Source organism: Phaethon aethereus (genome assembly GCF_964289735.1).
Source record: "Phaethon aethereus genome assembly, chromosome: 16".
Taxonomy (NCBI): domain Eukaryota; kingdom Metazoa; phylum Chordata; class Aves; order Phaethontiformes; family Phaethontidae; genus Phaethon; species Phaethon aethereus.
The window spans coordinates 8,467,958-8,495,050 of record NC_138592.1 but is presented as its reverse complement, the minus strand read 5'-3'; the positions used below and the strand labels follow the sequence as shown (position 1 = coordinate 8,495,050).

Genomic DNA, 27,093 nt, shown 5'->3' with positions numbered 1-27,093 from the left:
GCTAACACACACAGCATAATGAAACCATATGAAGCCAACAGATATCTTCCACCAGGCCAGATTTTTAAAGGTATTTTGGTAGCTAAGTCTCAACTAATACTGTGGACATCTAGCCACTTTTTAAAAAAATCAAATATACAAAGGAACAAGCTTCCATTACCTCTCAGAATCTGAGACAGACCTGACAGACAAGATGGAACACATGTTGGGGAACACCAACAGAGGATGTCCTACGATAGGAATTGGGGGTTGTTCTTTGGAATGCCGAGTAGAGATGGGAAGGTTTTTGTACTAGTAAGGGCTGACTCACGGGTGAGGAGGTAATGCCGACTCCTTGCACACTCCTTGCAGCATCTTCATGAGGAAGGCTCACGGCATGTCTATGCAGCACCATGATGTGACATGCACGGTGCTGCCATCATCTCTTCTCTAGGACATGGCAATAGCAATAGCTCCGATGGCTGACTACCACCTGCTGCTATGCTTTGCCACAGGCTCGACGTGAAAGGGAAAGACAGCAGAGCAGCCATGGCGAGGAGAAACCCAGCTGAAGCAACAGGACAGCTGTCCATCCTAACCTGTGCTCCCCCGTAACTCATGAGGCTCGGAGACTTGGCTGAGGGCTGTAGCACGTGCTGTGGAGCCTATCCCAGCCAGCTCTGGCTCCCACAGTGTTCCTCAGCACTGAAGGACTGCCTGGCAGTGAGCACAGGTGCAACACTTCAAATCACACTGGAATTACCTGCTGGTCACGGCATTGCTGAGCCCAGCAGCAGCAAAACAGGCAGGTGCCTGATAAAGGAGAGGGAATATTCTACGTACTACAAAAATGCCACATCAAGAGACCTAAAAATTAAAGTAATTTACTGGTGGGAAAAGATAAACTACCCAAGAGGCTGGGTCTTCCCCCTTTTCGGCCAAGAAGTTAAAATGCGATCAAGTTTAAGTGGGTGGTTAAGCCAGGGTGACTTGAGAGCAGGCTCATGCTACAGTGGGTGCTGGGAGAGGGCAGAAAGAGCATTGCAGAACTGAACCCCCCCCCATTTTGTGCTGACAGTGACCAGTGACCTTGAGAGAGCCCCATCAAGCAGAGATCGGTTACGTTTTGTGGCCAAGCCAGCAGCCAACATCCCTGTGGGGCCCACTGGCACGGAGGGTGGGGTGGGAGAACACTCTGCCTCTGCTGTGCCACAGGTCACACAATGGGGCTTTCCCCTCCGGAGGTCCCCTTGACATGACTGTAATCAACACTAAAAATAATAGTGCGTTTTATATTTGGGCTGGAAATCACCACTGTTAATAGTGACAGCCAGCAGAGTCTCCAGAGAGCGTTTGGTCACTGCTGACCCTGGCTGAGGTCTGAAAGACGATCAGGATAGAGTGCTGCAGCCTTTTGGCTGCAAAGACAGAGGCAATTTTTAGGGGTCAAGAAAGCACCCATCTCCAGTGGGCACTCTCCCCCTTCTCATCACCTGTGATAGATTCCCCACAAACATCCCACAGTTGCATTTCTTCTTCACCTGCTTCTGCAAGGCACTCAGCCTGGCCCTGCCGCTGCATGGGGGCCAGCATTGGAGGGGGGCCAGAGAGCAACAAGAACGTGGCTGGTTTGGTTTGGGCTGCTTTTTTTTTTTTTTTTTCTTGATTCAGAAATGTCATCTGCATCCAGCTGTTAATATTTTGGAAATCTGCTGGGTTTTGTTTTCCACGTGTGGTTCAGTATGGCTGATGCTCCAGCTGCAAAACTCTTGGCAGCCAGTGAGCCTGCTTAAAGCAACTATACATGAAAGCCTGCGTCCTGGCCAGCACCTCCTCTCCTGGGAGCACCCTGGGGCTCCCCTTGCGCAGCCTCCTCATCGCTCTAATGGGAACAGTGCTTAACTCCATCGCAACCACACCAGATGAGTGTGGTGATCAGGAACTGCACAAATAGGTATCTACATCACATGATGTAGCAGAGAAAATAGTTTAGTTGCAGCCAACAGCAATCCAACTCTGACTTCTGAATGCATGGCAATTCTTACACTGTGAACTGCAACATAATAAATACACTGTAAATCGATAAACTTCCAAAACACTGTGGCGCTGTTATCCACTTTCAGGTTTTCTGCTCTTTTATAGTTTCTTTTTTAAAATCCCATATTGTCATGAGTATAATCTATGTTATCTATAAAAAGAGTGTGATTCAGCAACAGGGCAGATTATACGTGAATGAGGATAATGCCTTTATCTCTGCACCTTTTCCTTCCAGTATGCTTCTCCCATGCCCATTTCAGTTGCCTGCTCTCTCTCAAGGCCACAATAATCCCTTCATCCCCTACCCCAGAGCAGACACTGAAAGGGCAGGAGAGACTGCAGCGTGTTATAAGGAGGTGGGGGCTTGCTGAGACTTACTTCCAAGGAACAAACTGTTAATGGGGTGTAGGTTACACATGTGAAAACACGGTGATTAAGCAGTTAAGGGACAGGGCTTTATTACTTAAATACTTCTTCCACTTGACAGCTGAATTCCAAATCCCTCATTTTTATCCACACAACTCTGATTCCATGCTCAGTTACTCAGTGACACGGACAACATCATCCATTACTGAATAGTCAGGTAAATGCAAACCACAACTAAATGTAGCCTGGTCACAGAACTGGCCTTTACACGCCTTTCCCCTCCCGAGAAATGATGTAAACAATGTTGGGTGATTAATGACCCCTAATGACTATATTTACCAAGCAAGCTACAAGAGAAAGTGTAAGTGATATAAAGGTGTATTTGCTGCAGCAGAGGCGTTCAGTGGTGTGCCGGGGGTGCTTCCCCGGCAGGGGTAGGACAGTCCCCGGAGGCAGTGATGCAGTGCAGGGCCATGCTCCTGGGACCCAGCCTCTGCATGCCCAAAGCCCTGCGGGGAAAGGGGTAAAAAAAATCCTCTTCAGAGAATCCCTAACTCCTGCAGATGATAAGCACATTGTCGCTGAAGTTAAACAAAGAAGAAAAGAAGATATATAGTGTGGGCTGCTTGTAAGGTCACTAAACCAGTAGAGAAGGGATTACTTCAATTTCCTTTTTACCTGGAAAAAAAAACAAAAAAAAACCCAAAATAACCCCAGCACCTCTATAAAGGGTTGGAAAAAAACCTGTCTGGGAAGGGAGATAGTTGAAAACGCCTTGCTGAACTCGTGCTGTTTTCTGTCCCCCATAAGCAGGCCTTAGTGTGTCTTTTACCACGGCTGGCCTGGATGCAGGCATTTCACAGCGCAGGAGAGGCGGGGCGAGAAGCAAGAGGACATGAAGTTTGCTGTGCTGTCCAGAAGATGAAAACACTAGTGCTGTTTATAGAGGGAAACCCAATTCGTCAGCCCAAATGAATTCCTGTGCTAATCCATGCAGGCTTCATGTTTTCCACCAGCACCAGCCACTGTAAAGACTATCTTTAGGAGGCACAGTGTGTTTGGAAAGGAGCAGCTGGAAAGAGGGGACATTTATGCCAGCTTGGAAGGCTTTCTGGTATGGAAAAAGAGGAATGCTCTCTTGGGTCTCCCCACAAAATTAAAGCATCTTCATCCAGAGCAAAACGATGCCAAACACAACAAACAAAAGCGGCTTTCCCCAACTCTCCTGGGCAGCCTCACTCCAGGGTTCACAATGGTTTCCATAGAACTTGTTTTGCTATCATAACAAATTCGATCTATCCAGGCATGATGGCGCGCACTGTTTTCTAAAGACAAGAAAATTAATTTCCTCACTTACTTGTCTGCCAAAGCATTTTTGTCTAGGTGCCACAGACAGGGACTCCCCAGATAACTAGTGCATCTGCCTGTCGGCTGAATGCAGCGTACATCTTGAAAAGAAAAATCCTCGAGAGGTTTTGGTCCGTGTGGCACAATGCGAGTTACCTTTGCTGCAGAGGCTGGGGGCGAGGCTGCCCTTGGCTAATCACTCTCGTGCCTCAGCCTCTCATCCTCCAAGCTGAGCTAGCCTCAGCGCAGTGTGTCTGTGTGCGGCAACAAGAGCTTCCTGTAATAAATCAGCCATCAACTGTGTGCATCTCTCGCTGCATACATGGGAGGAAATGAATGTCTTGTTGCACTGACCACAATCTGTTGAAATGCTATTAAATATTACAGTCTAACTGTGATTAAGATCTAGATTATTTGCATGGCTGGGGTATGCTCCCCAAGAGTGAGAGCTACACTGGAATGTCACACACGGGAGAGGTTTCTTCCAGCCTTTCCGCAGAGACACTCATGCTCAGCAGTAGTTTTTGAAAAGCAGAGATGTTTTTCTGCATGACAGAAAAAGTTGGAGGAGCATTTAATGCTACATCTAAACCAAGACCATTATCAGAACAGCCTGAACTTTTACAAAGTCTTAATCTTGATCTAAAACTTGCACTGGTTTTGAAGATGGGAAGAGCTATGAAATGTAATGAAGTATAAAACAAAGCTCCACCGATATTAATTTCTAAAACAGACATAATAATAGTTTTGTGTGCTTTTTATTTTAATAATAGCCTATAAAATTTATACTGAAGAAAAATTTGTATTAAAATCAATGGCATTGTTTTAAAATGAAACATATCTGAAAACACAGCAGAAGTTATTTGAAGACATGAAGCTGCAGGATGACCTCAGGAGAAGAGCTCTCATGTAACCCAGCCTATCCAGCTGAAAATCCCACCCTAGGGTTTGCCTGCTGGAAATCCGTATCTTGGGATGCTTCCCAAGGAATAAGATGGCACCCCACTCAAAGCAAATGAACATGTGTGAAGGATAAACCAGACAAGAAAAACTTACATGTAACTTTAAGGAAAAAAGACCCACAAAACCAAATGTAAATTAAAAAATACAGGTGCTAAAAGTCCTCCTCTGATTTGCCTCAGTTCTGGTTTAAACCAAGCCAGTTTGCTCACTGGAACTGCCCAACGCCTAGCGTGGCCAGTGTTTGCAGACTATTTTCCAGCCTTTGCAAATATCAATTTGTACAAAATTTTCACATCCAGTGACTTAACTGGGGGACTTCCCCAAGTCCTAAGGACAGCTTCTTAGGTTGGTGACCATTTACCTACAGAAATACTGGGCCTTATTTTCAAGTGGCTTTTGCAGACCTGTGAAACAAGTGATTAAAGCACAGGTATGGCAGTGCCCTGTGTGCCCCCAGCAGTGCCCCTTCCCCTGGACAGCAGCGGCCGAAGGCACTGCCTGTGGGCAAGCTGGATGCACCACAACCACACAGAGCATCTGTGGGCAGGTGCCTTTCGAAGTTGGGACCTTCAAGACTCTTTCGGAGAACAGCCCTACTGTCTCCTGGTAAGAATCGGAAACCCAAAAGTGGCTGTTGAAGACCCAGCACGAGCACCGGGAAGTGTCTGACCATCAAAGGAATGCAATGGCTGGTACATCACTCAGCTTCCTCTGGCCTTGTGGCTATGGAGTCTCCTGGAACTGAGGTCTTACAAAATAACTGACACTGTGTTGCTCATAATGACAGATATTTAACCCAGGGAGGTTTAACTGTCACAATACCTTCACCACTGACTCCCATACTTCTAAAGTGGCTCCCCCTTCATTTAGTCATCCTCAGTCTTTCCAGAGAAACTTAGAAACCACCTAAATAAACCAGCACCGATTGAGACATTGCAAATGTCATAAGAGTCATTCATGTGTCTCACTATTTGTCCTACGTTTGACTCCATTCATTCATGGATGATGAAGTCATTCATCATTAAGAAACCAAACCAAACCACACCACAATTTGGGAATCTTTGACTAGACTCCCCTGGCAGAGATGATCAGAGGGAATGATTGCAAACTCACACTCCTCTAATTTACTGCTGCTTTTACCCTGGCCCAAATTATTCTTTGCATGTTAAAGGCAAAGGTACAGAGTTCTTACACGAAGGCAGAGCAAGCCAACATGTAAGCATTGAAAGAGGACTAAACTATGCTGTCACTTTGCTGCGATATCATCCGACTATTTCTGCAGGGCCTCAAGGTTTTCTGGTCATGCAGTGCACACTGCTTTGGTGCACAAACAGGTCTGGCACAGGATCACCGCACTGCCAGCACCCTCCCACCACCCATGAGTCAAAGTGTGCCCAAATGCACACAGCTGGGTGGAAGCAAGGGACAGCCCGCTTTGACCTTTACTTCCACACCTGGCAATTATCCATGGGGAAAAATTCTTGCTCAGATGCAAACCTGTCACTCACTTCAACATCCACGGGTGGAAGTCAATAATATTTCTCTCACTAAATCTAGTTCAACTACAATTTCACTCTAAAGAACTCGTGTTTGTTCAGCTGAGGGCAGAATTTAGCCTGTGTTTTGGAGTGCAAAGTTTCCAAATTGAAAACCCACAAAAGGACATGGCTTGATTAAAATGGGAACTGTGTGGATTAGGAGAACCTGCAGGAAGATGGAGAGTATTAGACCAGTTTCACACTGAGGGAATTAGTGTTGCTTTGCTGAGTCACATGGACATCACTGTTGAAACCCTTTGATCCTCAGTGGTTTTACTCTAGTTAACAGTAGCTGAAGATTTAACTCTTTTATACCTAACACTAGTTTAATCCAACTCAAGACCAAGTTTTCAAGGTCATTGTTATCAGACCATTAGTCATGCAAATGGAGAGAGATCAGTGTTTTAATTGCCAAACCGACTGTAGTATTTCTATTCTGGAGAATATGAATGTTTGCAAAGTTGGGAGTACTTTGACTTTGGGTTTTTGTGCAGACCCCTTTTTGAGAGAGGATCCATCTGTGAAATTCACAGCTGGATATACGCCCAGATTTCTGTGCTTACAGAATTGAAGCATGGGGACTTGGAGTGATAATTCAGACACAACTGCATTGTTTATACATTTTAGGTTGGCTTTTACCTTCCTCTCATTTCTTCTTAGTAAACATAGAAAAAGTTATATTACAAAATGAGAAGGAGAAAGAGTGCGAAAGCCAGCAGCTGGTTGAAAATTCAAATTAGGAGCTAATATGCTGGGAAGGGAGTTTTATGGTCTTCAAGTATTTGCTCTTCCCCTATCTCTGACTCTCCTGCTGGCACAACTACAGATGTGCTGTTTGTTTTTCAAATCAGAGAAGTAGGAATGACCTATTAGGTCATCTAATATCTCTCATAGCCAATGCAGGATTATCTTCTTGCACATTTGTCCAGTCTGCTTTTAAAATTCCTCTAAAAACATACTGCATCCCAATTAGAGCACAGCAGTCTCTTGGAACTGGTGAGTAAGCAGGACTATAAAATGACCGGGGAGTATAAGGCCATACCAGCCTCTGCTGGGCAGAAAAGTAGCTCTCACTACTTAGAATTCTCATAAGAAAACTAACTTTGATGGGAAATTCAGATGGTTCATCCTCATTTTTTTATGTAAAAATGGCCAGGCATTTTGCTTTATTATTACAAGAAACAAAATATGAAAAGCAGGTGGAAGAAAAATGGATTTTCAATTAATCACCTATAGTCTTCATTCTTGTGGGAGAAAAGATCTATACAGACAAAAAGTTCCCCATCAACTATCCATGCTGCCTGGCAGGATGTGACCTTAACTGGAAAAGTTCTGCTTGTGTGAATAATGCTGAGAATCCAGCCATTTTTCTATAACAGAAGACTTTATAACCGGCTTTCAGTTTGCACCATAAACAGACTGTATATCTTTAAGATGGTTATTCTTGCCAGGCATTTTATTTCACAATAGTTAAAGAAATGTGCAGATGTTGTCCAAACTTTTCAAAGCAGTGGGGCTCTTTGCAGCTGCTTGCAGGATTTCAGAAGTGCAGTTTGAAAGTGGCTCAAGCTGCTTTTTTGCTAGCCATCACAGCAGGAACAGAATCCTCCCATGTATTATGTTGCACTTTAAGGGGAGAAAAGACCCTACCCTTTTCCCACCTTTGCACATTCTTAACATTAACACAATTTGTAGCAAATGAAACTGCGAAGAGCAGCAATGCCAAACCCAGGTGTTTAGGGTTCGAGTCAAGCCTCTAATATGAGATTGGTTTTAAAATCATGCAATCAACCCTCCCGCCCCCAAACTTGCACCATTTTTGTCTACCAGGATATTTAAAGACCAAAACACTGAGATTCATCTTTTTAATGTTTTGCTTTTTCTTGGATCAGACTTAAAAGGATCACCGAGAAAAAAATAGGTCTCATATTTTGCTGCAGTCACCTGCACAGGGACTTTTAAATAGCTATAAATATTCCAAGACTCACAATGAAATTGCAAAGAATTAGGAAAAGCTTTGGGATGCCATGTGGATGTAAGCCAGTTCACTGGTTATACTTACGCAATTACATCGTGCTAACTTTAAAGGGGAGATAACAGGATAAACTGTGACGACAAATACATACCTAGCTGAAAGTTCCTTATACAGTTGTCAGGGAGGGTACAACTCCCCACCGCAAAGCATCTTTCTAATAGATGAATCCAGCACATTGCATCACTTTTGTTGGAAGTTACTAACACTAGGATTCATTTTGAGGTGGTCAACATACAAAACAAACAGGCTGAGCTCATGCAATTATGGCCCATGTGAAAATCCCTTATATTACATATGCTGTAGCTACCCCTACAAGTTCAGCCAGCTTAGTGGCACTGGCATTGCTGGTGAAACCCTTCTTCCAATGCAGACATACTCATCCCAGTACAAAACCCTTTCAGTGAAACAGCTGGTGGTGGTTCCCTGACTTGGCATAAGCTGTGCTGATTCCAGTGTTTTTACACCAACAGGGCTGTGTCTATACAAGGGCTTTTACCACAATAGCTGTGTTAGCAAAATAAAAAAAAATATCAACCACCTTAACCAGCATAGCTATGTGGTAAGCTGCCTAAGTGTAAAACAAGCCTTATTAAAGGTTTCCAGAGAGTGCTTCTCTGGTTCAATGCAAAATGGTGAATTTATTTCTAAGAGGAGTTACCCCCCTTTCCTGCTTTGCACAGTTTTGTTATAAGCCATTTCCTATCCCCACATCTCTTGCTTCTCATCTCCAAAGCCCCCATTTTTAAAAAATGTTGTCAAAAATTATGATTTTGACTGAACTGAATAAATTTCTGCATAAAACACGCAGTGTCACCCCTAGCTGGCAGGAAGACCACTGATTCATTCTCCTTACATCCTGTACTTGCTCACACGACAGCTTTGCTCTGTCACCAAACGTTGCCCTGAGAAACGAGGGTGTTTCTAATAGACACACCTGTTCTCGGTGATGGGTAGCGTATCGCTTGCCAGCAATCAACCGTTCACCTCAGAAAGCAGGTACTATTCTTTGATACATACAGTATGAAAGGAGCGAGTCTGATGGAAAGACAGAAAAAGGAGAGAGTAGCTCTGCCAATCCCTCCCTTTAGTGCAACATGTGTTTTAACAGCCTGTGGCATGGCCAGCACTGCCCAGCTCCTGCACACCTGGACGACAGCTTCGCATGCCTTTGGTACCCCCACGCTTGTGCGAGGGATGCAGCTGGGGGGACCTGGCAGCCTGGGACCCCTAGGCAAGTTACAGTTTCACCAGTGACTTTTTGCATCAGCTGAGGCAAGTCACTTAAAAGCTCTGTGCCCTGCTTCACCCATCTGTATGAGCTGGGGAAAAGCTTGTCTGCTTCTTTCTGCAGTGGAATTATTTTAATTCATTACTGTTTCTTTGCACTGGATGAATAGTGTCACTGGACTGAAAAATGTTATTGTTGTTATCCCTTTAAATTGAAAGTGGATTGAAGGAAAAAAAGTAAATGTATGGTCTATTTTGGCAGATGTCTTCCAACAGATGGGTGTCTATGGTCTTCTTTATAAGAGCTGTCTGCTGTCTGTGATTCAGACCGTCTAAGGAATGCCATGAGTGTGGAGTAAATGGACAGCAAGTCTGGGAAAGGACTTTATTGTGGTTTAGAAGCTTTCAATTCCCAACTACATGAACAAGTTCTTTTTTCCAAGTAACTCTTTGCCAGTATTTCAAAACTATCATTGAAAATCGCTTGATGCCTTCCGAAAACTGAGCGCTTTCTGCTGATAACAGTCCACTGGTTTAGCCTTCAAATGGTGGCATGCCTTCCACCAGCAAATTGCTAGAATTGGGGTTTATTGTCTTTGTGCATCAGTTCATGGTGGGACCCTGCGCATCGAGGCACCGAGGAAGCATTCACGTACCCATCCTGCAGTGTCAGTTCTTGGCGGCGGTGCCCGTGGTCTCCTAATGGAGTCTGCATGTTCTTTTGAACAGGAAACGCTTTGTAGCACAACTTGCCTGTGGGCACTTACTGCACCAATTAAAGATTCCTGAGCTTGAGAACAAAGAGGTGCCAGTGGAACTATGGTTTTAATCACTTGATTCATTTTCTTCCTTCCTCCACTGCTGATTTTGGATGTATGGGTTTTTCTTTCTCTCGCTTTGTTTTGTTATGCGTGTTTTTAGGCAGCAGGACACCCGCTCAGAAAGACTGCTAGAGCGAGCAGTCTTGAAAAGCATCTGGATTTGTCTGAATTTTCAAATAGCCAATTGTTTCTAGAGGTGAAGAAGAACATCAGATGCCAGCCTGACATAACAATACAAATACTTAGTTCTTACTCAGTTATGCCGCTTTTTGTTCCTGAGAATCCATGTGAGTGTTAGTAACATGAATGAAGTAAATGCTTAGCCATACTAGTGGGAAGGATAACAAGACACTTTTTAATAATGGTAAACTGAGGTACGGGGAAGTTAAATACTTTGCTGAAAGGCCAAGCTCAGACACAACCCAGGAAGCCTTCCTGCTGATATATTGATCTTTCTACTTCCTACCAACAGACTACAGGTTTTTGGGAGCAGAACCACCTTTTTGTTCTCTTTTCATATTGCCTCTAGAAAAGCAAGACTCTGGGATATGACTGGGGCACCTAGATCCTATCGTGACACAAACCCACAATAGCAATGATCCAAAAATAAAGCATGTAGTGTACCCACAGAGTGCTGTAAGGTCCCAAGAGAGAACAGAAAATGTGGAATAATGGGAGTCAGAGCTTCAAGAATGAGTCTGATGAACACATAGATTTGCTAGAGTGTTTGAGCAAAGTGTTTTGGAAAATGTACATGCTTCACTCTTAGTTAAACTCTGCCTGAGCAGAAATGACCACACCTTCTATGAAAAGTAGTTCTAATTAAAAACAGAGCATGGCTTTTTTTGATGCAAATTGTTGCTCTAACTGAACCACAGCCCATTTGCAACATTCAAATTCACTCCTGTCTAAAATGCCAGGAAACAGGATCATTTCCTCCTCTGCCCTGTATTGCCATTTTACTCTGTGCATGGATACATGATGAAAATAACTATAAGCCAAATAAAAACATGCTCCTCAGGCCACCACCTTTTGTGCTTTCTGGGGATGAAATCAATACAGTGTTAAGAGAGAAAAGTGGCTTCTCTCCAGCCAGGTGGGCGGCTGGACCCCTGGCCCCTGCTAGTGTGGATCCAATGCTCTAACGCACAGAGGGCTCAAAACTGCCTTCACGGTGCAGCTGAGGTTCCCCCAGCACCGGGAAATCCCCAGCTGGCAGCAAGCTGACAGAGCTGGCTTCATGCCACCCCCTCCTCCATCCGCCGTGCAGGGGCTGGGGAGGGCAAGCAGGATGCTCACAATGTGCTCGTACCCGAGCCAAAGCTCTAAGGACCACGCTGGCTGTGATGGGAGCCCTGTGTCCTGCCTTCCCCCCTGGCTGTACTGACCCTCTCCTTTCATCCGCGCACGCATGCCGGTCTCCCCGAGGAGCATGCAGGACCAGCACGGATGCAGAGTGGGCTGCACGCTGTGGCAAGGGCGGCTAGAGACCAAAGGTGGCAGGAAGAGCTCAGCCCCCGACTGCCGCTTACTCAGGGCTGACACAGTAGCTTTGCTTCTCGGGTCCCCAGGAGACCCGGGGTTTCCTGGAGGTACACCCTGCTCAGGCTTGTGCCTAAAGCTACCGGCCTAAGGACAAAAAAGATGGTCAGAAAAGAAAGATTCTTCCTGAATGTGGAGGAAAGAAGGGATTTGCATTTGATTTCATGCCACCGTGGGGACAGACTGTGGATTTTATTGTTGAACGGAAGAACACAAAAAGATAACGTAGGGCCCTAACACACTCCAAATGGTCTTGAATGGTTAGGGCCATGGTTACTGCAGCGGGGAGCAAAACGACACAAATTAACACGGTGCCGCTAGTGAAGGTGGTCAAAAGTGCTGGGTGATGTACAAGCACCACACTGCACACCCTGCAGATGCATTTTCTAAAGAAATATTTGCTGTGTCTGAAATTTTCTGTGAAATACATGAGCTCACTATAAAACATCTCTGCTGATCGGCAGCCTGATAAACCACTACACAAGCATGTGCCTTGCTTTTCTCCTCCCCATTAAAGATTACTGATGCACCAAAAATAATTTAGAGCTGCTGTATCAAGCAGACAGTTCTGAGTGCCAGATGTGGTTAGATAGTTACTATTTGAATAATGACAATCAGTTTTCTTTGTAAAGCAAAAAGCACACAACATGACAGCTGAACTGAAAAGAACTAAATCTAAGGCAGGCAAGTTAATAACATTCAAGACAACAGCTACATGTCCATTATTTGTATATGGAAAGAGCCTAACACCATACTTGACACTCAACCTCTACAAGGCACTTCTAGATCATGTCTCATCTGAGTGCTTTAGAGTCTGTGATGCATTTATCCTCCTATTGCTCTTGTCACACAATCCTCATATCTCTGTGTCGCAGATGGGGAACTGTGGCACACAGCGGCTGAGCGGCTTCCCCAGGGCTACACAGGAAACCTCTGGCTCTGCAGCATGAGCATGGGCAGTCCAGGGCACGACCAGTGCCCCAAGCCTTGGGTCCCCCTCTCTCTCGATTCTGCCCCACCAAGGGATTTTGGACAGTGCTGCAAATAACTAAATTTTTAACTGGGTTTGTGCTTTAAAGAGCTAATCTGATTGCTCTGAAGGAACCTGGAAGAGCTAAATTCTATTTGTCAACATATTTCTGTGGTTGTTTATGCAACTTTTACCATTGTGGGTGGTTTTGGTTATGACTAATATTAAGATGAGGTCTCAGCTGAAACACGCTGAGCGCTCTCTCATTCTATGGTTTTCACTTGCATTTGAAGCTAATCACTGCTTGTCAGCATTAGCCCGTACACCTGATGCATCCTGAAGGATGTCCTGACTGTGGCTTATCTTCACTCCCAAAGTATTTCCAACAGTAATGAATCTCTTGCGGCAGAGGTGTGTAACAAAGGTTTCTCTGCCAATTTTTCATTATTGTCCCTTCCTCTGGGGATTCACGTTTACACTATTTGGTATCAAAAAGTTACCTTTGTATGTATACCTGAAGGTATACATATGTGTGGCAATGTCTAACCTGCGTTAGTCTCCCTAATGACCGCATTTCCAAATCGAACCGCTATGACTTGATAGCTAGAGCCTTTCTTCCAGTGTCCACGTGTTTTGTAATTCTGTCTGTTGAAAGGGAGGGGAAAGTTGAGAAGTTGCAAGGGGGCTGCATAGGCTGTGCTAGGCACCTCTTGCTCTGCGGTAGCACCGGCAAGAGGAGAATAGTGCCAAATGTCTCCTTCCCAGAAAGCGCATGGCAGGTCCCTACATCTGCAGTGCGGTCAGAAATGAGCTACAGATACGCTAAAGTTATCGTTAAGGTAGCCAGTATGGACGGTCCCAGTTGTGCAGCTACTGCACAAAGAGGTCCTCGCACATGGCAAAACCCACCTGAGAAGACAGGTAAATACTTGCCAGCACGTGCCTTAAGGTCCATGCTGTTTTGGCTACACTGCTGGTGCTATTCAACCTTGAGAGCTTACAGCTTTGTGAGCTGTGGTCACACATTTTGACTGTGGAGGTGGAACCAGCTCTCATCTTTACAAGTCTGGAGGTAAAGACAGGTTAAGTGTGCTAAGTCCCCAGGATTATCTGCCCTGTGGAACAGTGAAGGCTCTGAGCAAACCATGAAGAACAAACCATGGTCTCAGGAAGAAAGAAATACTTTTTTTTACAGCAGGGAAGATAAGAAAATAATGAACGGTCCTGCCAGCAGTGGCAGCAGGAATCTGGAAGAGGTAAAGAGAAATAGCAATTGTGTTAGCTATGAGATGTTCTTCTCTGGTCACTTCCAGGAGAGTTCAAAGACTGGGACAGCATACCCACTCTGAGAGGCAACAGCTTCAGGAATAAGGAACTGACAGAGCGGGGCTTGTCCCAGGTCACTCAAGAAGTTCGTGGCAAAGCTCAGAATAGAAGCAAAATCCAGAACACCAAGGCTGTGCATTAACCACGAAGGCAGAGGACAAGAGTTGATGAGAGGAGGTCACAACTGTAAAAGGGGTGAAAACTGGACTGTCAGCAGAAATACGAAGAAAGAAGAACAAATAAGAGGGAGGAGGAAGATGGGGGAAGGGAAGAAGAGCAAAGGGAAGCAAGAGACACCGAAACAGTGATTGCCTAAGAGTCTGTGCATCAGTGTCAGTGCAGTGCACTCATGCCAAGCCTGGCTGGGGAACCATCATCTCAGTATCTATCCGTGAAAAATCACAGCAAGACTTAACAGCTCACTTTATCTCAGAAGGGCTTTCTGGATAAAAGTGATTTGAGGGTAAAGCCTCCATAATCCTTTGGGTTTGCTTTCTTTCAATACTATAAAGCACAAAAATAAACTTTCTAGTCAGGAAAAATATGGCTTTTGTTATGTTCTGAGTCACTTTTCCCCAGCAGCAGACAAAGTGGCTTTTCAATTCAAGTCCTGAACATTTCAGAATGAAATGTTTTGCAAAGTCCTAAAGTAAATCACAGTTCTCCAAGTTACACTTCTAAGTAACGTAAACTCAGAGGTCAGTAAAGGGATTGCATGTGACCGATCTTGCCCAGCCTGACTTGGGTGGCATAACTGATAAATTAATCTCTAGTTGAAATCAATTCAGCATGATCCAGTCAGCCAAGCAGAAGCCTGGCATTTCATTACTAACTTGCTGCTAGTCTGCCTAATAGCTCCTCTTAGCACAGAGGTCAAGTGCACCCCTTGTGAGCTATGCTATAGTTAGATGTTACCGGCTTGATTCAAAACCCAGTGAAGTTAGTTTTGCAGTCCATTTTGGGAGTTCATTTAGGTGGACTTTGGCTCAACTCTGAAGTTTGCTAGCTTTAACTTCAAGATTCTTTCTTTTTTATTTCTTTTACAAGATTTTTAGAAATGTGGAAGAATCTCTCAGCTTCTCATATCAAAAGTACCTTAAAACACAGTGTTCAATTTTACTATTAGAAAGATTATCTTGCTTTGTTACCGTGTCCCATTCCCTGAATGGGAAATGGATTTTACTTAGCTATTTTCTTGCAGATCCAGCAAATCTGCTAAATCACTGTTAAAACCCGATTCAACACTCCTCTTCAGACAAGGGGACCAGTAAAAACTCTCCAGATTTTACTGTGATGGCATCAAAGCTGTATCAACCACATTTCAAACACAGACTAACAGAGAAAACCATCCAAAATCTACTCTGCCCACAAAAGCAGCACTAAAGACTGTACATGATACAGCCCCAGAACACTCAGTACCTAAGTTGAAGAAAGTAAAACTTTCATGGGCACAATTTCACAACTCTAGGTGAGTAACTGCAGCAAAAATCCCAAACTACTGGGTGCTTACAAAGCACATAATGGTGCACATTCACAAGATCAAACCATCCATAAAATTACCTAGACTGAGAGGACAGCAGCAGTGAATATATGTGAAAATCAGGCCTGTACTTCATGCATAACGACCCCTATATTTGCAGCAATATATCCAGCAACCTCACTCTGCTCCCACTAAAATCAATGTCAGTTTTGCTACTGGCCTTTATGATTGCAGTGTCCAGCTGCACTATTAACTTTGCATTGATTTCCTCTTGCAAGGAACATACTTTAATAAAAGAACCAATCAACCAGATTGCCAATAGTTGCCTACCTAAGAATAAGCAGGATATGTTCAAAGAAAGCTTCACTCTAAGTTATATTCATTCCTAAAGGCTAAATCTGCTGGGATCACAACAAAGGAACAGCATTGTTTTACTTATCAATGTCCTACTGTTCATCTAGAACATCTGCAATAGTTTTGCCTGCAGCACTACCCCATTCATTAGAGGCCTTGATAGACTGTTCAATGGGCTTTTTTTTGGTACAAAATGTACAAAAGCATTTTACAAAGTGGACTTTGCCCTGATATGAATAATAAAAAAATAATTTAAAAGTGCATTTTGTTTCAGATTCTCCATTTTCCAAACGAACCTTTGGCAAATAGAAACAAAATGGTAACAGCTTGAAACCTGATAGCTCACTCCATGTCACTAAGCAAGACAGTGTGTTTCTGCAGAACACTGTTTTTTGCTCAGTTGCCAAAGTGCAAAAAATGCAGTTGATGAAATACCAAAATGCAGCATGAGCAAAGAACAAATATCAACACCCATTATCAAAAGGAGGCCATATTGGTTTTGTGCCAAGGAACAGGTGGGATTTAAAAGTCCTAAACTTCATCCCTCCCCGCAACAAACCAACCCACACAAGAGAAGAGTAGTGCTTACCGTCATCCAGATATGCTTGGTCCAGATTCTGTTCCTGTTTAATAGTGACTCCAGCTGGTAACACTTCTTTCTGGTCGCTAACCGGTGGTCCATTTTTTGCTGCTCGCTGGCCTGATGCTGTCTGCTGCTGAATCACGGTAGGATATGAACTGGGACTTAACCTTTGTGCTTGACTGACCTGGGGCTGGCTGGATCTTGCAACATTGGACGTGAAATTTTCACAGCACATGATGTGCTGAAATTCTTGGTGACTTCCACACCTCAGCTGCTGGTTGGTTGGAGAATAGTGAATCACTGGAGAAGACTGCTGGTTGCCTGGAGAGTGGTGGAGCACTGCTGAAGTTTGGCCTGGAGAACCAGCGTGCACCAGCACTGACCTATGGGCATCTGAAATAGCAACTGGTGTAGCCATCAAATTGGATTGCTGGTAGCCCAGCTGGCTCGGGCTAAGGCTCTTGCTTCTTTGGTATATTACAGCGGCCGGATTCTGCTGATGGTATCGAGAATCAGGAGAAGAAAGGCCTGAGCGCAACTGCTGGCAAGGAGCCATAGTGGCCACAAGACAGGAAGGGGATTCGGTGACCATTGTATGCTGTGAATAGTAAGGCTGTGTTACTGTTCCCAGACCACTGTGTACTGTATTGCAGATTAAGGCTGGATCATAGTCATCAATGGGCTCTGTTTTGATTGATGGTACTAGAATAAAGCATGCAAAGGACATTATTCGTAACAAGCTGATGAGAAACAGAGAGGTTTTCCTTGAAGTAACAAGAGATCTAAGCCATTTACAAGATTTGCATGTGCAAGCTTGTATCTCATAGGCATTGAGTTTAATAAATCACGTATATGCAATCATGCCAGAGTCTCTCTTGAAAGCACTCTGTACTAAGAGTTGCTTGAAAATATTTAACTATTTAACCACAAATTTCTAAAAATTGAAAAATTCAATACTTTAGCTCATATTTTAATTCATTTAAGGGCCATTCTGGAACATAAGCAAAATAAGAAGCTATAGGTAGGTGTTTCTTGTTAGTACTTCCATCTCAAAGGAAGACTGAATAAATAGGAATTCTATGACATCTACAACTCCTCATTTTTCTGTCAAACATTTAACCAGTGACCAAAGGCAGAGCTGAACTATTTTTAGAGCTTTCTTTTTCGTTCCTTTGCTGCATGTAACTTCCTCAGTAGAGAGCTAAAGACCTTTCTGACACCATCATTTAAAAGACCGCTACTTAGTAAGAGTAGTGTGAATACTGGCATGGATAAATGATGGTCCTCTACAGACAAATTCTCATGATTTTTTTGTCAAATCTTCCCCAAAACTCAGTACAGAAATATCATACAATGGAAACCATATAATGGTCATGCAACAGGGTTATTATTTGGACGTTTAAGGATTCCTTCTCTGAAATGGTCTATTTTGGGGATCATATTGAGATAGTATTGTACTTCTCAATACTATTCCATAGCAGAACAATTTAGCAACTACACAAATCCTTCCCACGGATGATACGCTACATAATTCATAAATTCAGGGAGAGGAACAGGGATTTTCAGGCTCGAGGAGACCAAAATAAGAATCAGAATGAATGTTTGCCTGTCCTTAGAAACTAGTCAAATTAAGACACCATTTTGAAGCTTGCATAAAATCTGGTACTGTTATTTTATGCTTTCTGGTTTCCACAAACACAATACTCTGATTTTCTCACAATATTTTTCTCCCAGCCAAAGCTGAGAAATTCTGGGAATCTCATTAGTAATCCTATTGCATTTATTGTGACATGGCTCACCAGTTCCCAAGAGGAAAAACATCAGAAAAGCATTCATATTTTTCTCAACCAGCCTCATTCTGAAGAATATACATTGCTCGTCTTCCTCCATACCCAGCCCTTGTTACTTTCCCAGATCTGATGTTATCATACTGTCGTACACGTCAGCTGGGGAAGGCAATGCTCATGGTTTTCACAGGGTCACATCATGTCACAGACTGAGTCTGCTCCCACCGATGCTGTTGACAAACTTCCATCAAGTGAATTGGGCAGCATGAGCCCGTTGCCAAGATAACTATCCCCTTAAATTTATGGAAATTCCTGATCATACATCACATGCATCCTATAAACCAAACAGTTGTCAGGTGCTTAGCTGCATTCAGCTGAATTCAATTAGTAAAATTTAGATCCTCAAATAATGGCAAGAAAACAACATAGCAGAAAATAAAATCTTGCTCATGAGAACTAGGCCACAACTTGCTCTATCCTTGAGAATTACCTGGGTGATAGGTAAAATGCTGAGGTTGGCTTCTTTTTCTTTTCCCATTGATGACGTAGAAATTCACCTTCACAGCTGTGCGAATGTGCTTGTTACGGTACTCTGGTATTTCTACAAAAAGCATGCTCTGAAACAACAAAAGGTGACAATATAGAATTAGTAACTGAGGCTGACCAGAGATTTTTGTGTGCATCTCCCGTTACACGTCCAGGCATAAAGGAAGATAAATCTTCCTACTCATCCCTATAAAGATGGGTATGAGAAAAAGAAAGGAAAAAAAATGGCAGATGGTGAAAGACTAGAAGATTTTTGGTACTAGGAAGCTGATTTCTATGTACTGTATCCTCTCGTGTACTTGATGTTGTCCTGAACTTGGAGAGAGAAGTCTTGGCTACGAAGAAAACACACAGAATGGTAATAAATGTGGCAGCACTGTTAATCGCACTGTGCTTGATAAAGAAGTATTTATTGCAGAATTCCCTCTTTTTGTCAGAATAAACTTTATTATTCTATAGGCTTTTTACTTATACACAGCCGGATCCTGCTTCCATGGAAATTAGCAGCAAGCGTCCCATTCTCTTCTGCAAGGGCAGGCATGGCCCATGGCAATGTAAGTGCTAGCTCCTAAATGCACTGAACAGCTACAGTAAGGTCCCATTAAGCAAAGTGAACAAAGAGGCTCATTCCCTTGAAAGATCAATGTTCGTTTTAAATATTATAGTACAAATCCTGTCCTGAAAAGTACAGAGCATGCAAGACTTCCATACAGGCGAAAGGAAGCCAGGACAGCCAGCATCCTGCAGAGGAATGGGCTGATACAATAGACTCTTCTGCAAGAACACAAAATCTAGCACTTACTCAATTTGCTGTGGGTTACTGTTAAATGAATAGTTTCTTTTTGCAACACATTTACTGCTGAAGCATTTGACATTTGCTCATCACAGCAGTAAGATAGCTGCTCTTTCTGCTTTTGAGACGCTCTTTGAAAACTACCCCTTGAATACAACTTGCTGCCTGAGAAGCCCAAGGAGAGGACAAACCAATCTTTTGCGTACTTACAGGCTGGCTCTTATCTTTGTCCACTGTTGCCTCCATTTCCCAGATCTGCTGCCCATCTAGAAAAATATCACAATATTAACCTCACTGTATTTTTTTAAATCATAAAGTTTGACTTGAAAAAAGGAGACGAATTAAGGGCATCAAGTTAGCAAAGCTCTCAAAATCAACTTAATTTCAAGCACCTTCCAGTCCTAACCAAAAGCAACAGCATTTAATTTAAACGTATCATTGAACACTTCTCTTGCCAGGAAAAGGCTTACATATGTATTAATATTAAGTGTTTATGTAGAAATTAGCCAAACTGAAGAATGAAATACTTGGCACAGGTGCAACATCTGCTTTTTACCAGACTTGATTTCAGCCAGCTTGAGTGATGAAGGGCATCAAAGAGGTCAGATAACTTGTTAATGGTCACATTCGGTCAGCAGCTCAGCAAACTTCCCGCTATTTTAAGCTAAGACCACATGGCTCCCCACCAGTGTGGTAAGTGGTGGAATGGGTGAGGAGGTGGAGGAAGGACTAGCTAAAAACCCAGATCTCGTTGCACGGAGCTGGAAGCAAGCAAACTGAGCCACTTCAGGGCTGATTTTTAGAGGTGCTGTACAGTGAAATGGGCAGATGCTCTGAATTCTCACGGGAGCATAGGTTTTTCTAGAAGTAGATCAACAGGAACAGATTCTCACTGTAATTGGGAAACGAGCTATATAGGGTACTGGATTTCCGTTATGCATGCCCTCTTATTATTTCTACTCTTTTCTTATGTGTGCAATATGAAACCTCAGCACATGATATCTAGCAATACATGTGCTCTGAGCAAGGAACAAGCCCAACATCTCCAACAGAGGATCTGCACCTCAGCACTGCCACCACTGCGGGCTGTGACAGAGTGCCACCGGCAGTCCTAAAGTCACTATAAAGCACTAAAATATTCACTCAGTGTAAAAGCAATTCATTGCATGTGTAACAGCCTCTACCTCTGCACCACTGGAAGTCTTTCTGCTCGTAATTACATCCACGAAGCTCTTCTCCATTCTGAGATACACAAAATTGTACTTAGAGAGGAAAATAAAATTTGATCCCCTTGTACGGAATACCATCAAAGTAACCCCCGTGCTATAACAGTATATCAGTAGTGACAGGACATTTGTACACAGATTGGGTGCTTCATCTGACTACAAATATTTCTTAAATCTACTGTCGCCCACACTTCCCAGAAACATCTTTTAGCAGTGCCTTCCTCATTACTTTTTTTTTTTAAGATTTTAATCTCTACCCTTTGATTTTTATATTCTGCTGAGCCTTTTAGCCAAGCAATTTGCAGAAGAAAAATACTGACGGGGGAAAAAAAATTGCCTCATATCTTTCTGAAAGCTTGATTTAAAAATGAATCCAAACGTATCCAAATGAACCAACGTGACTTAAAATACTGCAGCCGCAAGGCTGGTGTTTGCTTTAGAGGGGGGGAGGCAGCTCCCGGGCGTGTGTCTGCGGGGGTTCCCCGGACTGCATGCCCAGGTCTGGCAGGACAGCGGTGGAAGTCTCCTAAAAGCAGTCCTTCTCACAGGACTTTTTATTTTTCCCAATTCTTGGAAATTCTGCAAGAGCTGCTTTTGTCCTCTGTTATTTAAGTACTTCTGCTTCTGGCGAAAAGGGAAATGAAAGAGTATTTTTAAATGCATTTTGCATTTTTTCTGTTGTTTTCCTCTTTGTTCTCTGCCCGGCACAGACAATGAGCTGACAGATGTGCTCGGCTCTCCGGGCAGCCTTCCCCCGAGAGGGACTCGAGCTGCTGCTCCACGGCCGGGCCCACAGCCCCACGGCCGGCCCTGCCCCAGCTCCGTGCCCCTTCAGCCCGGGGGTCCCTCCCAACGTGCCCACTGCACCAGCACCCGACACCCGAGGCACCTCTGCTGTGTTTTGGCCACTAACACGCACGAGAGAGAGAAGCGTTTTCGCTGAGTCGGTGGCCAGCAGCATGCCCCTTCCTCTCTCAGGATGGGCCGGCTCCCCAGGGCGCTTGGGCAGGGTGCCTGGCCTGTGGTGGGGCAGCCGCGGGCACATGGCGCTGGCTGGGCCTCCTCACCCCCCGTCCTTCCCGCTGGGGAAGAGGAAGCCACCAAGGAGTAGCTGGAAGTTTGGCTGCGTCCATCAGTTACCTGTGAGGAAGAGCCTCACAGGGAGAGAGAGGAGAGAGAGCGCCCAGGCCTCCAACGCCTCACGCCGCTACTGCCCGGCATTCTGCTGCAAGGAGAAAACGCTAAATAATTCTGAGTTTTTGCTTTTTTTTTTCTTTAAGTGTTTCAAGTTCCCCCGCAGTGAGTCAGTTGTCTTTTCTACGCTAACACGTAGATTAGTGACGGGCTGCCAGAGCAGAGACGGCCTAAGCAAGCTGTGTAATTAGAGCCGGCAAGGCTCCTGCCCGATTTGCTGTTCAGCCCTCACATCCCAAAGGACCGCTGGGCAAAGGCATGGAAAATACCGCATTATTTAACAATAAGCATTCGCTTTGGCCACTGCTCTGGACTGTTGTGGGTTAAATCTATACCCCTATTAACGGAGATAACTTCACTGTTGCTGCAACGGTAAATATTTTGTGAAATACTGGGATTTAATCCAGCAAACACAAAATGCGTTGTCTGATGACAAGGCAGTAAATACTTAATGGGGGCATTCCTCTTCCAGGTGATCTTTGTGAAAAGAACCCATCATAGTATGTGTTAAGGAACTTCCACACACCCCAAAAAAAACCCCAGAAGATAAATTTTTATAGTTCTCTGAGGAAAAGAGGAGGGAAAGGAAACAACAAAATATGTCATAAAATAAGAGCTCCGATAGAGATACACGTTGGGAACTGTCTAAGCAATGCAATATGAAGATGTCCTGACAAACAAGGACAGCCAAGTGGGAATATTAGACCTTGGTTTTCCTCCAGGCAGAATGTTTTCATCCTTGTTTCTGTACTGCTAAATTCAAACAGTGTGTGCAGATACTACAGCACTAACTTCACAAAGAAGGTAAAAATCAAAAGGATTTGTTGGTCCAAAATGCATAAAATAAAGGAGAAACGGGGCCTCCAAGTCAACTGCCGTATTCAAGAGGCCTGCGAAGCATATGCAACCACAATCACAGCAGACTTGATTTAGTAACTGAGCCACTGAAATTGCACTAAAAGCTAATGAAGCCAACCATAAAAATCAAATGATGTTTAGGCTGAGTCCAAAGTCTGTGGGGATTAAGAGTAAGAACTAGAATAAGCCCAACCAAGCAAGAAATAAATGTATTTGGGGTTATCATTCTAACGATGATAGATGCTTCTGTTTGGATATATTCATGCAGCTAAACAGGTTTCTAACAAATCTGTCAGCAGCAGCAATCCCTGTTCTTTAAGCACTGAAGCCCTGTTGAATAAAACCACTTTGCAGCTCACTCCCTGACCTTTATGCTTAAATGTCATGATGTGGCTCCATCTGTCTCACTGCTTCACTTTTATAGTTGCGAATGTACAAACTTTAGCTTGAGACAATCAATATTTGCTTTTCCTTTAACCCCCCTGGATACGCACATTACAGTGAGCTTTTGGCAGAAGGATAAGGGAGGCTGTGAATAAAATGAAAAATACAACTGCATTCAGAAATCTCTCTCTACTTTAACTTATCCTTTTTGCTGGTAGTGAAAAGAAATCTTTTGATTATGCTCACTCAGAGAGTTAATGGAGAGCAGCAGGAATAAACTGAGAAGTCTCAGGCCCACCTGTAGGACAATTCAGGAAATTTTGAACAGAGAAAACTTGCAGCAAACTGTCAACACATTTATCATCTTTAGAATGTGCATAAATGAGATTTTTTTTAAGAGGAAATTAAAGTGTATGTTTGAAGAACATCATCAGCAAAAATGGGATTTTTATTGTAAGGATGTGCTAAAAACCATAATGCTGATACGATGGTAGAGCACAGCCCCCAGTACAAAACATGCGCCATGACCTGGGTACGCTGATGGAGGCCCTTTTCTCCAGTGCCAGTGTTGCAGCCCAGGTGGTGCCTAAACACTACAGACTCATTTTGTTCGGAGCGGGAGGTCAGGCTCAATGACCTCCTGAGGTCCCTTCTGGCCTTAATTACCCTGTAATTCTGTCATGCCACAAACAGGACAAATGACTGGTCCCCTCCTTGCTTGCAAACCAAGAAGATTAAGCCCCAGCTTGACTAATAACTTAATCTAAAGCCTATAAATAGAGATAGCTGTTCATAGCGTATAATTAAACCTGCTCCAACAGTGGAGAGGTAAGAAAACTGCAAAAGAGCAACAGCATCATTTTTGCTGAAGTACCGTAAGCGCGTGAGCACACAGATGGAGAGAACGTGTGCTCTGCGAGTCGCATTCGGTGCTGGGCTGTCCTGACAGCAATACATGCCAGCCAGAGCACTGCAGGGATGTCCCAGTACATGCGTGGATCACATGGGTACTTGGTGCCAGGTCCACGTGTGTGGTGTGTCTCAAATTCTACCTCCACTATGGGGAATTCAATCTACGCCTCTGAAAAGAGCAGTAGTTCCACTAGAGATGATAAAATATTTTTGGATTTAGACCCTGAGGTCTTACCAGCCACATGCGTGGATCACATGGGTACTTGGTGCCAGGTCCACGTGTGTGGTGTGTCTCAAATTCTACCTCCACTATGGGGAATTCAATCTATGCCTCTGAAAAGAGCAGTAGTTCCACTAGAGATGATAAAATATTTTTGGATTTAGACCCTGAGGTCTTACCAGCCACGGCTGCCTCATGCAGTATTTTTACTGTTGTGGTTCCCTGCTCATTTAATGGTTTGTCTTAGTTGGCAAGTCTTTAACACCACAGGTCAGTGAAATGTTCAGGAAATAGAGATTTTTGTGCTGTTTCAGGGCTATGAGACTTAGCATTAAACCCTGATGAGAGATCTGATTGTGTCAGCACTCTCTGGAGGAATGAATGAGTTGTTGGAAGAAAGTAATTCTACCCTCTCTAACTCAAACTGTGATCATACCAAAAGTCTAGCTTTCAAACTTTGGGGAAAATCAAAACGTCAGTCTGCATTAGGAACATTTTGGGTGATTCTCTGCAGCCCCTTATAGGGCTTTTTTTAATTAGCCAATTAAAGGTTTTCTGAACCAGTTACAGCCTTTACACATTATTCACGATCCCTTACTCATGACTTTGGGGTCAGTAACTAGCGGAGAAACAAACTTACTGCTTTATTTGAACAAGCATGACTGATGGACTGAGAGGTTCAGGAAATTTTCTTTGCAGTTCTCTCCAGTTGGAGACTAAGTATACTATTGTGCCAATCCTGTATATGATTCTGTGCCTGCATGTGATTTTATGCTTGAAAATATACATTGCTTTTCAGTCAAGCATTACACAAATTACTTAATGAACAACCTGTTACCTTTTTCCCAGGCAGCAAACCACACTACTTCCCCAATGAAACTGAGCCTGATAGCTAGTGGGACAGCTGCCCCGACGAGACATTTCTGCAGAGCTCCCTTTGGGCTTGCAATGAATTGTCCCTATTCACTGTGTTTCTTGGAAGGTCTTCCAAAAAAGCACAACGATTATCTCTGTCAGCTTTTATCAGCAGATGGCAGGCATCTCTGGAAAACAATCAAGGTTTTTTAGAGCTACCCCAAGAACAAAGCAAACAACAATGAATGCTTTCCAGCAGAACAGACGCGACTTCTGGGATGCGGAAACCTTATGGGCAGGGGAAAACTCACACAAAGTCTCTGCTGCTCTTTTCGGGGACAAATTCTGATTTCAGCTGGGAAGTTATTCTGCTTCATGTCAGTGCAAGGTTGCTCAGCATCTAGTCCTAAGCAGTTGTCTCCTCCTAAGTTTTTACTTCAGAATAGTTTTCAAACTTTAGAGCAAATACAGCATGAATGAATTTAAAACTCACAAAAGTAGAGCTATTGAATTTTTCACTGAGTTTGATTTCCATAGATTTCTTTTTCTTTCTGAAGCAAGACTGCCCACTGCAATTAATGAATCTCTGTTTATGATGAGCTGAGGCCAGTGCCTTCGTTTCACTGAGGACATAAGTTTGAGTCACCAGGGCCAAAGATACAAGTCAAGGTCTGGGAGGTAAAAGGCCAAAGGATTAGTCATCCACCATCCAGCCCAGCCCCAAATCTGACATTTTGCACAGTGAGAACAAGTCTAGAGGAGACTTCTCCCCATCTATTGTTGAGGAATTCAATTCACGCTAAAATAAAACATAAATACAGTAGTTGAGTAGTGAAGCAGCAGGGGCAGTCTGTCATTTGAGCTCTTCCAAATGATTCCTTATGCCAATTCATCAAAATAGATTTGTTGTTTAAGATTATACGTGTGTGTGTGTGTGTATAATTTATAAAACAAAAGCTCCTCTCAAAATAAAACCACTGGGAACCTCCATGTAATAAAATGAGTCACACCAGGATGCGATGACTAAGTGGGAGAATAGGGAATTCCACTCTCCATGCCAGCTTCTTACATGATCAATTTTCTGTCAACAGGTGATGGGAGCTTGTCTCTCTGCCTTTTGTTTATTCCAAAAATTACTATTATTTTTTAATATTTTGTTTAAACAATTAAGATGCAAAGCTGAATAATCAGGACCAGGCATACTTCCACTAGGCGCCCCCATAGTAAACAGTGAGCCAGGGAATGCAGGCCAGCAGTGGCTGCCTGTGTTAATAAGGATTTACCAGCTGTAAAATTCCAAAATCTTGTGTCATACGGGGAAACCTTCCAAAACACTGGATTCCACCCTGTCTCGCTGAGTCTCTAACAGCTATGGCAACTCCGTTTCTGCAGCCACACTCTTTTGCATTTTTGTGTGTGTGATCCTTAGATTTTTTCCTGTTTTGCAGTGTTTTTCTGGGATCCCCAGTTTAATGTCTGACAATAGCCCCGTGAGACTACAAGAACACCTGGAGCAGGCAACACATTTCAGCCAGGGGGTAAACTCGTGGGGAGGAAGGTCTGCTGGGTTTTCATCAGCTCTAACAGCAAGGACAAGCAGAAGGTGTCCCATTTACCCTGAAACTTTCTAATTTGCACAGCAAAAAAAGTGCAAACTCTAATCCTCCCCATTAATATTTGTTACCCTTCAGTGTTCACAAATGATGAGATCTGCTGAGACGCCTTCCTCTTCTACTTAGAAAGAACAAAC

At 43.6% G+C, this 27,093-nt stretch overlaps 1 protein-coding gene across 3 annotated transcripts in view; it reads right to left on the bottom strand.

The window, feature by feature from the left end:
* Window positions 1–27,093, bottom strand: part of NFATC2 (nuclear factor of activated T cells 2) — a gene marked incomplete at its 3' end in the record, with an annotated part of 89,060 nt that overhangs the window by 11,652 nt on the left and 50,315 nt on the right. For all 3 annotated transcript variants that reach the window (XM_082007362.1, XM_082007363.1, XM_082007364.1), the window contains 3 exons: window positions 19,905–19,960; window positions 18,846–18,972; window positions 16,575–17,270 (listed from right to left, as the gene is read on the bottom strand). In XM_082007362.1, the coding sequence (XP_081863488.1) occupies window positions 16,575–17,270; window positions 18,846–18,972; window positions 19,905–19,960 (879 nt within the window). The remainder of the gene's footprint in view (window positions 1–16,574; window positions 17,271–18,845; window positions 18,973–19,904; window positions 19,961–27,093) is intronic.